This window comes from Etheostoma cragini, chromosome 5 (genome assembly GCF_013103735.1).
Source record: "Etheostoma cragini isolate CJK2018 chromosome 5, CSU_Ecrag_1.0, whole genome shotgun sequence".
In the NCBI taxonomy this organism is placed as follows: Eukaryota; Metazoa; Chordata; class Actinopteri; order Perciformes; family Percidae; genus Etheostoma; species Etheostoma cragini.
The window spans coordinates 15,092,630-15,104,767 of record NC_048411.1 but is presented as its reverse complement, the minus strand read 5'-3'; the positions used below and the strand labels follow the sequence as shown (position 1 = coordinate 15,104,767).

Sequence of the window (12,138 nt, the reverse complement as noted above, 5' to 3'; positions counted from 1 at the left end):
TAGCACACTAAAGTTAAGCATGGTTGTTGCATTGGTTTTAATTGCTGAAAATTGAAGCTGTGAAAGTTTGGAATGCGATGAATAAACGTTTGAAGTCCCCATTACAACTAAAAGCAGTTGAAGGATGAAATGCAGTCACATTATGTAGAAGTGCTTGGGGTTTAAACATGCCTGTCCAGTCTTACTTTGGCTGCAATTGCACATTGCAATGATAGTTTAGAAACCAGTAAAGATGACAAGAAATTTGTTGGATGGAAAGTTTATTTTTTGGAGCGTTTTTTTGTTGGTCCCAAAAAAAAAAAAAAAAAAGATCCAGGAAAATATACTTGATTTTGCACTGCACATTTCAGGAGATGTCATGGGTTTAAAGATAGTTGGTGTGATCCATGTCTAAACAGACAGACAGGTAAACTGAGCCAAAAAACATAACGGTAATGTCACCATCGTGTCTGGGGGCGGAGGACAATGACATAAACCCCAGGGGGAACAAAGGGAGGAGCGCACACAGTTCAGGATAGAACAAAAAATGAACTGAAAACAAACCTATAAAAAGATGAATCTTTAGTACCAAAAGTGAAACTTTTGTTTTTATTGAAAGAAAATGCAGTTTACAGAAAATGTGGTAAATAATAATAGCACATGAACATCAAGTGTAGAAATTAAAAAGGCATACAAGGAGCAATACAGACCAAGAAATAATAATCATGTAGGTTAAAAAAAATAAGGTACAAGAAAAAATACATTTACAATTAGTCAAAAGGTTTCTTGGAAAAAAAGCTCCACAGATTTCCCAATTTTAACACTTTTGTTACCCAACATTCTAAGTTACATTCTATGAAAAAGGGACAACATTAGGGAGATAATTTAGCACATTTCTGCTTGTGAATATAAAAGTTGACATAATAGACAGAATAAATGATATTAATTAGATACTCAGGAGCACAACCCCGGTGCATTGTTGTACACTGCTAGCTGAGACATGCTGTCGATGTTGATTCAATGACTTCATTTTGAGTTAACATAGTTTCAATGACTTTGCTATCTGGGGCGTTACCAATGACGACCGACTGGGAACAAAAACAACAAAAACAGTGGAGGGTTTGCGCAACTGCAGATAGCCTAGAACGTTTGACACACAGTAAGAAAACACTTCTGATAGCCCCAGTGATGGTGAATGTAAACTTCCATGCTAACAACTGCACCGAAACATATAGTCATTATCAATGCACAACCCCAATGCATAAGAAAATGAATAAATCATTAGAGCCAACCGCTCCATACTAAAAACATGGTTTATCTGATCTTCTGAATTAACTGTACCTACCTGTTGCTAAAATCCCTCCTGCTGCATTGGTCTCCATCTCTGTTGCTTCTGGTAATCCACAGTCAGAGAAACAGCATGCTTGTTGGTTAGTTCCATATAGATTCGTTATCCATGTCCATCTCTTCTGCCTCCTCTTGCTCATTTTGTTCTTCCTCACTTGTCTTGTCTTTCTCCCCGGTGTGCTAGCTAACATTAGGCTAGTGCTAACAGTAGCGCTAGTGCTAGCTGAAGCTACACTTAATTTAAAAAACAAACCAGTCAGTTTGCAGCATTTTTCACCGTCAGCCAACAGTGCTCTCTCTCTCTCTCTCTCTCTCTCTCTCATATTTCTCTAAAGTAATTTCTCTACAAAACAATGCAGACTGATGTAGTCTAAATGTTGGTGACTGTTGACTGTAAGGGTAACCATGACTGACATCGAGAGAGGATTTGGAGAGGTTTGGCTCTCAGTTGGCTTAAGGAAATTATAATTGACGCTTGAAAGAGGGCCGAGAGAAATGATATGGGCCGTCGTTTAAATTTAATGAGTCTCCCTGATAGGCCGGACGGCCCAAACCGCCCAAAACGGCTCGTGGCTCCTCTGGCATCTGTCCAAATTCCAGATTATCAGTCAGTCACTTGGAGTTCCTCTGGCTTCCAGTGTACTCTCTTATCTCTGCCCTGTCATCGGCTCGGACACTATGCGTCTCCCTGATTGCAGCTGAGCGGCTTCAGCTGTGGGACTGACGTCACCAGCACACACCTGAAGAGATCACACTCCTAGGCAGCATGGTGTAAGAGGAATATTGAGTTCTTGCTAATAGTTGTATGAAATATCCAACAGCATGGGGACACTAAAAATGTTTGATGGATTGTTATTGAATATTGTGCTTTATTGACAAAATGTTTAAAAACCAAACATTTTGCCATAGCTTAGAAAACAAGACAATAATATTGAATATTACATTTCATCTACCTTGTGTGTGGTGTGTCACTGAGGATCTAAGTTTCATTCTCCATATGGTATGATTTCCATATTCAGATCCCTCTACTGCACAGTGTGGATCAGTTTGCTTGGTGGTGTACATATGTGGAACATGCAGTTGATATTATTCAAAGCAGTTGTAGGCTTTATTGCTCAACATGCTTTTAACAAAATTTGTATCTCTATTTCAAAGCTGTTAATGCTGTTCATATTGTAAAATAATACTTGTATAATAACATAATACTTATTTCAGCATCCTGTGCACCATGCTCCATAATTAAAATAATAATTGATCATAAAAAGCACTTACTCCTGCACACTTTGCACTCTTCATTGCACTTAATTTCCTCAACCTGTCTATATTGTTTCTGTTTATAGTATGTAGATATTGTTTGTTTGTTTTGTATGAGTAAGCAAATTGTGAGCAATGTATAATTCAAAGCAAAATTCCTCATATGTGTCCTCATACCTGGCAAACTAAGCTGATTCTGATTCTGCTCTGCAGGCCTGGACTGGCAATTGGGGCACGGGGGGAATTCCTTATGACATAGCTCCCTCTTTGGCCCGCAGTGTGAGACCAGTGTTAACCCTTCTACTGTAAGGGGATCTGCGGCAAAGCCACTTTGCACTGGCTGTGCAATTGTTGTCTTCTGGAGAGAGCGAGAGAGAAAACTCAGAGGAAGCACTACCTTTGGCGTTAGCCTAATTTCGTTATTTTTCCTCAATGTGGACCCTGTTTTTATGTGCATTCGTGTTTAATAGACTGATGTGACCAAGATCGTTGAAATTGGTCCAGTACTGAGCATGATCGCAGTGACGGGCCTGCGCTAACCAAGCTGCAATGTAACCCAATGGAGCAATTGCACAGCCTCTATTTTTGTACGGGTGGCAAACTAAATATAATGACCTCATCCCGTTGTCAAAATCATTTAAATATGAAACCATGGCACTGACAAACTTTAATATAGCAGGAGCCTATACTTTCTGTAGCCTCCTATGAAGACAACAGATTCCCGCAAAAGCCTTTTCCTCGGCTCACGTTCCACTCTCCACAACACTGTCTTTGGACAAGAATGCACTTTGTGAGATCGCAAATTTTGTGAGACACTTTTCTTTAAAATCTGAACCTGTCAATAGCACACACAAAAAATCCCTTGTAGTGGACACAAATCGAGTTTGCACAATTGCCCCATTAGGTTGCAATGCAGCTCGATTCACGCCAGCCCGTCACTGCGATTTTGCGCAGTACTTGAAATTGTTTTTGGTACATAAGTCTATTAGACAGAAATGCATGCGGAAATGGGGTCCAGGTTGAAAAAAATCGTCTGTTACCCTTGAAGGGGTTTAAGGGTTTTCTGAGCAATTTCCTGAACAAAATTACTCGCCGTCCAATCGCAGAAAAGTTCTTGCAGAAATCTCCAATCGTCAAGAGTTTTCCGTATCATATCACAGCATCACTGTGTGGGTATGGGAGTGGACTGCTGTTTAGATTACGGCCTAATTATTATCGTGATAGGATGTTCAGTGTTTACACATGAGGCCATCTTCCCTCTATCTGTCTGCCTATTGGCTGATATGTCTGCATAGGGAGGAAGTGGTCACTGATGGCCCATTATCTGCCGATTAACATCTGGTCTACGTGATGATAGGGGTTGTGGAAATTACATCTGGCTGTTAGTGCCACTCTTTCCCAAAAAGGATTGTAAATGGACAGGGATCAAGTTTCTCAAAGATGGTGTATTGAACATGTCTCTTATTTGGATTCACTGCAGGTTCACAGTAAAAAACACTCTTATCACATGGCCTGCACGTGGCACTAACTCTTCACCCAGGTGTTTCATACTATGTGGAACAAAACAGGTCATTAGTGTCCCAGCCTGAACCAGACACTCCATACAACAGTGTGAGATACATTTTATTGCTCTGTAAAATCTATTGTGAAAGTTGTTTGAACTTACCAGCGTAATTCATCTCTTATACAGTCTCTTTCTTTCTTTGTACCAGACATTGTAATAAAGGGTTGAAGACTGCTGGTGTTTTCCACAGATCCATCAGCTTGTTTTCTTGTGAAAGTGTGTTATACAACAGTGAAATATAGCCAGGTGAAATGGCTTTGATGAGACTCTGGCATGAGCAACCTGGCTTAGGGGATACAATGGAGGTTTTACAGGTATACTTGGGGACAAGATCCTGGAAAAAGAAATATACTTGGTATGTGAGAGGCTATATTGAGGGTATGATACAGATTTAGCATGAAAGCGTTGTCTTCAAGGGGTCTTTTTTTTTTTACATTCAGCCTTTCACTCACATCTTTTCTTCTTTTCTTGTAAGGCTGAGGAGGACCTTCTGAAATAATACGTGTTTTCTTTAGTTTTTGTTGTTGTTGCTATACAACTTTAGTTTATCTTTGGCAAATGTTTGGCAACGCTGAATAGTACATTTCCAGACATGTATTCACCAGTAAGATCTATGTAGTTGATGTTACCGTTATTTGCACATGCTAATGATCAGTGCTCACCTTAGAAATGAATCCAGACTTCAAAATAATTCAAGATATACTGTATATAAATCTGGGAAAAGAAACATAATATATCATATTGGATCTAATGGTAGAATTCCATCAGGGCCTGAGGCAGCATACTGTACATTGCAAGGGAGGTCAAGATAGAAAACACATGTTCACAGCCACAAGGTTGGTATGTGCTGCTTGGATCAGCTCTTTAAAGGACTGTGCTGGTGGTTTTGCACACTTTAGTCGATGTACTGCAGATCTGACAAGCTTACAAAACATCTAGATATTTTGGAGCGACTTCCTTCATTTCCAGAAAACCGGTCCTTTCATTACAATGGCTTTCAGTGTCACTACCATCACCTTGCAGACACTCAAAACTCGTACTGCCCATGGCAGAGCAGAGGCCAAGTGGGGGAAAGCAGGAGTCTGGGACTAAAATGTAACTCACCTGCCCTCGTTCACTCTCAGCCCAAATTATATGGATTGACCACCAGTTTTAGGCTTAGTGCTACTGCTTCAAGTGTGTTTATGTCTTATTTTCCATTAAAGCTTTTATGGCTTTCTATTCCTGTTTTTATGTTCATTCTGTCTACATAATGCAGTTTCCTTATTTTGAAAAACTTGTATGAAATGGGTTTTAAAAATCCTATTGATAAAATTATTGTTATTATCACTACTTTCTAAAACTCATCAGAAATACCAGAGAGAGTTATTTCAATGACGCTTGGTTATTAGCTGCATTAGTTTCTGATTTAGAAGGTTTGTGATCTGTATCTGTAATGGTTGGGGTCTGGCTGGCCGTGACTTTTTGTTTTGTTTACTATTTTTGGAGTTTTCTGTTGGCCTGCCCTGTTTGTCTATGCTGTTTTCTTTTTTTTACTCTCCTTCCTGCTAAGGCCAGCTGACCGCGCTCACTTGAGTCTCATCCCCCAATCACCTGCTCCCTCCGCTCACACCTGCCTTCTATCTTCAATCAAGAACACAATTTTAACCCTGGCTCTTCAAACTGTCGTCACTTGATTGTTGCTCCGGTTATACTGGTAATACTCGCTACAAGCTTCTTTACTCTTGAGTGTTTTCTGATTAATGTTACTTACATCCTTTAGTTTTCTCCCCTGCAGTTATCACCTCCACTCCTGTTTCCTGTCTCCGGTCAGCCGGCTTCTTCTCTCAGTCCTCTTCCCACGGCACCCTGCTTCCGCCTGCCTCCATCTCCGCTCCCAGCTCCAGTGTCTTCTCCTCGGCTCCATGCTCCAGGCTCTCCCCCGCTTCCCTGAGTATCCTAACCCAAGCTCTCCGCCTTTTCATCCCGGTCCCTGGCGTCTGCTTCCTACTTCCCCTCTCCTCTCAGTCAAAATAAATCCCTTTGCATTAATTTGAGCCTTACTATGATTACATTGTGATTGCTGCAGGTTTATAATATCTTGCAAAAACAGAATTTCTACTGTAGGTTTACTGATAATATTTAGAATCAAGAAATCACACAATTAGAAAAAGTCCAACAATATAAGTAAATATTAATTGACATTAGGACACACTGTATTTTTCAGTAAAATGTCAAGCTAACAATTACCCTTTCTTAAGAAACTATCTACTAAAAAGTTGAAATGTATTTAATCAGTTTATCATATTTTTTATGACCCCTTGTCCTATTTTCACTAAATGGGAGAGATCCCACGTAGTGAAAATAGGACAAGTGGTAATAAATCCCAAACTATTTAAAAAAAAATGTATTAAAGAAAAATCTATACAAATGTACAAACATCCGTACAAAAGGTATACACATGAAATCGGGCACAGCCTATTTGTTCAACCAAGTTAACAGCCCAGACTAGCAGCTATCTTTGACACACCTAAGTTGCCCGTGAAATGACACAACACAACCCGGTAGCGGAGATTTCCTCCAAAGGTAAGTGCTGAGTGGAAGTAAACTGCATGTTGAACCACAAATGAAACCCAGCTTTAGTCTCTATTTTAAAACCAAATGTGTTTAAACCTGTCTGATTGTACAGGAATGCGGTTTCCGTGTTTTTCAGGGACTTAAGATGGTAATCTCATCTACGCATGCGAGGTGACGTGCTAAGACTTGATGGAATTTATTGTCCAAAACTTTTGATCCAACGGCTTGCAAGAGTCCAAATCCTGAAGAGAAGAGAATTTTGGGGTAGCCCTGTTCTGGTCTGTGGATACTAAAGGTATACTTGGGAATAAATTAAAGCTTTTAAATACTTTTTGCACTGCATAAGAATGGAGATGTCCTTTTGGGAGCGTAAAATTAGTAATAAATTAAAATTAGAGCACAGCTCAGTGAATGGAGCACTGTGTAGTTTTGTTTCCTGCTTAACTGTGGACGCTGCTGGTACATTTAGTAAATTCTACTGTAAATGCATAACATTTTTGGATACCAATGTTGTGACCCAACTTGTTTTTTGAAAAAAATTATTGAATTTGAAGACCAAAAGGAATCATAAAAAGATCTCAATCTGCAAATATTTTGAAGATTATACAACACATGGTCTTGCTTTGCCAGATCATCCACAGCGCTGCAGAAGAGGGTCTGGCCAGTCCCCACAGCAGTCCGGGATGACAGAAAAACGTGCTCTGGTTTATTGGCATTTCTTAAGACCAATCACAATTGTCTTGGACGGCGCTAATTTCCGCATGGAGCCGTTGCAAAATAGTCATGCGAGAGAAAACTCAGATTGGACTGATAGTCTAGCTACCTGTCTAGATTTAACCTGCAGAGAACTGAGTAGCAGTTAACCATAGTCCTCTTAAATCAGCCAGAGTTCCAACACAAAGAAAATGGAAGGTAACAGGTATTTGCGGAGCAATCCTGGAAGTAAAAGGTCAGGGATCTAGATTATAGAACACATTATGTTATATTCCACACCACGGTATCCTACATACTATGTTATATTGCTGCACCATACTATTCTTCTACTACATAGTGTTATATGGTTGTACTATACTATACATCACATTGTGTAATGTTGTTCTATACTATATTGCTGTGCTGTTGCACCGTATACTCTAATTGTAGTCTTTATTTCATAATGTTATGTTAATATGTTACATTTCGCTCTTTCACTATATTCTATCATGGTAATATGGAGAAATACTGAGTTCCTGCAACTGCAAACTGTTTTGGACCACACTTGTTTACAGCTCAATGTAACTCTCCAGTATAGCCAATTGAGTTTTGCTCTCATTACATCCCAACTCCTCTGAAAATGAGAAGCATTAGTGATAAACAATGATGAACAGTAACAAAAGCGTACAACGTACCGTCCACATTCATGCAACAATCAAAAAGAGAAGTTTATTGTATCAGTTCAAAAATATTTCCCCTCAACATATGTACAATGGACCAAGGTGCTCACACACAGTCCAGTTCCGCACCCAACCTGGCATCCAGGTACAGTATGAGCACACCAAAAGGCGTAACTAACAATGTGAAGACAGATCATATTTTTGCTGTACATAGAAGATCATTGTCATTTGTTAACACACATCTGAGAAGTTTTAGTTTTTTTTTTTTTTATTTTGCACAATTTAAATGAAATGAAAATAACATGATGTACAGTGCAGGAAGAAGCAGAAAACCCAATGTGTTTATTTGAAGCCTCCACCTAAATAATGTTTTGACAATGTGATAAAGAACACAAAAGGAACATACAGAACAGAATGTGACTACATAATAGTGATAAAAAAAGTAATAAACAAAAATATGCAGTAAAAAAAATATATAAAAAATAAAAAAAACAGAAAATCTGAGTTTTAGATGATGAATGTGGAAAACAACAAATGGGGAACAAGCAGTTACAAAACAGCGGTTACATTTTTTTGCTTTGAGGAAGATCAACCCGAACCTTCGTCCTGGCAAGCTACATGCTGAATATGGCAAGTTTTGAAAAAAATGTGCATCGTGCAATAAGGCAGACCTGCTTGGTTCTTTCAGGGAATGATTGTGAAGATTTACAAAGATGAATGCAGGAAAATGTGGAGGGTTCAGACTTTACTTCACAGTCCTGTGGAGTTTGGCAATGCAAGACTAGTGAAAGGGTAAATGATCAAGTTTGCTAGTTGATGGCATGTCCCAATAAAATATTCTGCAATATTTGAACTTTTACGATGAATTTTGAATTCTTTGTTTCCCAATTTCCCTGAATTTAAATGTGAGATGCAGTGAAAGATTCTGGACTGTCAAAATTCATAGACATTGGTTGCAAAAGACATTCATATGTTAACATAAAAGTTATGTAAAACTACACTAGTATAAAGCATACAATACTGTTCAAAGTGGAGTTCTATAGACTAAAATAATTAATGGAATTTTAGGTTTCGGAAGTTGGGTTTTGCCCCTCTATATTCACACTCAGGGCAATGCAATACAATCCAGTCCTAAAATATAATCCAATTACATTATAATGTAAAGAGAGTGGCCTGTTTTCAAAAACACACAGCTAACTTGAGGGATATTCTAACAGCTGTAAAGATTGTAAAACATAGTCATGGCTGGAAGGATAAAATGCTGCTGTATGTGGATATTTACAGAATGTGCATGTGTTAGAGTTGTTAGCTTTCCTACACACTCAGTGTAGTTCTTTGGATTTATCGTTGGTGGTGATATTGGTGAGTCGGACACTCTCCTCTATTGCGATTTTCTGGTCACGTGCTTCTCCCTCCGTATGGAAGCCAACCATCAGCTGGTAAATTATCACACCGATGGTACTGCCAATAAATGGGGCAACAATGGGCACCAGGAACCAGCCTCCTCTAACTCTGAGGAGTGACGGAAATTTAGTTAATTACGAAAAATAATAAAAAAAGTTTCACTTTTTGTCCCGAGAGTATAAGGTCATTGTATGGTGAGCACTGTGAGAGTGTTGCGAAAGAGAGTTTACATGGAGCTTAACAACGTGGAAAATGCTTAAAAATCTCAGCACTTACGTGAAAACTTCGCTGCCGTACCCAGCCATAGCCGTGAAAAGACGTGGTCCAAAGTCTCGGGCAGGATTGACAGCATAGCCAGAGTTAAAGCCCATAGACAATCCAATGCACAGAACCACAAATCCCACAGTGAAGGCCTCCAGCCCTTGGGGGATGGGGTTGTTGTATGGATCCACAATAGCCAGGATACAAACAATGAGCGCTGCTGTGCCGATCATCTATGTTCAAGAGAGGTACATTGTTAGGGAAATCGTTGGAGTTGGACACCTGAGTTTCATCCCCTAGGTTATATTTGTAAAACTTAAAATGTTGTGTATAGTAGCAGTTTTCAACTTTTCAAAAGGGTACCTGATCAAAGAAACCATTTAAAAGGGTGAGATGTTCTCCAGGGTAGGTAGCAAAGATCCCAGCTGTTGCAGTAGGACCAGTTACATTGAAAGATCCAGGACGGTCTGTCAGGGCATCTGAAGAGATGCAAACAACAAAAGACTGTGTAGCATAATGTTTTGTTTTGTTCAGACAGGTTTTTAAATGAAGCACTTAAAACACATCGGTTCATATAAGGTTGTAACAACATAATCTATTTGAATTTGGATCTACATCTGGAATAAGCTCTTACCAAAGTACATGCCGAAAATGATGCCAGCACCAAAGAAAGCACCAACTGTCTGAAAGAGGAAGTACATGGGGAACTTTCTCCAACGCTCTCTTCCGAGCAGGCACAGGGCATAAGTTACTGCTGGGTTCAGATGGCCCCCTGCAAATGTACATGGTGACAGTATGTCAGTACATATTATAGAACATGGACGTTATCTAAATATAGAATCAGACTCCAGATTTATAAATGGTTAGTTTTCTTGCTACTTGTATTTGTCTGAAAGATCTACTGATCATAAGGTATTAATTCCCAGTATTGTAATCTTCAATAAAATACTACTAGTATAACTGTACCTGATACCTGGCCACAGACCAGGATGCCTAATATGGCAGCAAAGCCAAATGCAAAGTTGACTGTGAAGAACATGCCATGGGAACCATCGCTCAAAACCAGCTGGGCCACAGAACCACAGCCAAACATCTGGAGAGAGAGAAGAAAGGTTTACATTAGGTCCCGATGCGTTCTTTTGGGCAAAACAGCTTTATGATTGTTTCTGTTGTACGAACAAAACTTTTATTCTCAAGTGTCTTTCTCAGGGACACTTTGACATGTGGCCGTAGGAGCTTGGGATTGAACCACAAAACCATTTACCTCCAAGCCTCAAGACAACTGCAGGTAATTAGATAATGTGATATGTGGTGTGTAGAATGTTTATGTGTGATAAAAAGAAAAAGAAAAGAACAGACAGAAAATCTGTGTTCTATAGGGCTTTTGAATTTCCCCGTGCAACGTTTCGCTGTATTCAGGTTTTATTTTTATATAAAAAAGGACACTTTTTTTCACTGGATACATTTAGTGCTTTGTCCGCCGATCACGGTCAAGCTGAGGGGTGAAATGAGGCACCGTGATCATTATCAGTGAAACCAGTGGAACAAAAGCCCATTAAATGAGCTGCGCTCAGAATTAACTGAGCTCTATTGTGTTCGTAATGGCTCACAGGAGTACAGTATACTGTATCTACAACAAAGGTCACTGTGTTGACCTTGAAGCGGCAGAAATGGCTAGCACACGCTGAAAATGGCAAGTTTTGAAGATTTGGATTGTGCAATACGGCAGGGCTGCCCGGGTTCTGTGGTGAATAATTCTAAAGATTTACAAAGAATATGTTTATAGCATTAACAATCTAACTGGGACGTTTTGAGGCAGATACGTCCAATGGCCAGGACAAACTACATAGGGTGTCACACTGGTTAGAGCAAATTACGTAACCATGTATCCTATCTAATTTAAACAGCTCATGTTCCTGTATTGTGTTTTGGAAGTTAACTTCATTTTATTTTTTATTTGGCAATTTTCTTTTGTTGGATTGTGATTGGTTAAAAGAAATGCCAACACACTCAAAACATTTTTCCTCCTATCCCACAATAGCTGTTTTGCCTTATCTGGGAAGGGAAAGAAAGTTCTGTTTCCACTTTACATGACTTATGGAAAACATATGCGTTCATGGGCGAGGTGATTTTGTCAAAGAAGAAGGATTTACAGAACATGCTGTCTTTAGAAGCAGTGCCAAGCAGGTGCCATACCGTTCATTCTGCACACTGTGTGATTATGTGTGTGTATGTTTGTCCTCCTTGTTTGGTGTAAGTGTTCGGTAATGTGTGGTCCAAACATCGGCTGCTGCTCTTTAAGCCCCCTAATGAGAATGCTCTTTAGCCAGACCACAGGATTTAGATGGTGAGGTTAGCTCGAGGGAACCACACTCAGAGGAACTGGTGCCTGAGGAAAGT

At 39.5% G+C, this 12,138-nt stretch overlaps 1 protein-coding gene across 1 annotated transcript in view; it reads right to left on the bottom strand.

Annotated features, from left to right (window-relative positions):
- Positions 1 to 8,337: 8,337 nt before the first annotated feature.
- Positions 8,338 to 12,138, bottom strand: part of LOC117945233 (aquaporin-3-like) — a 6,313-nt gene continuing 2,512 nt past the window's right edge. Inside the window, exons 2-6 of the mRNA XM_034872610.1 lie at positions 10,705 to 10,831; positions 10,373 to 10,510; positions 10,102 to 10,217; positions 9,754 to 9,971; positions 8,338 to 9,585 (exon numbers count right to left, since the gene is read on the bottom strand). Of these exons, the coding sequence (XP_034728501.1) occupies positions 9,396 to 9,585; positions 9,754 to 9,971; positions 10,102 to 10,217; positions 10,373 to 10,510; positions 10,705 to 10,831 (789 nt within the window). The 3' untranslated portion in view covers positions 8,338 to 9,395. The remainder of the gene's footprint in view (positions 9,586 to 9,753; positions 9,972 to 10,101; positions 10,218 to 10,372; positions 10,511 to 10,704; positions 10,832 to 12,138) is intronic.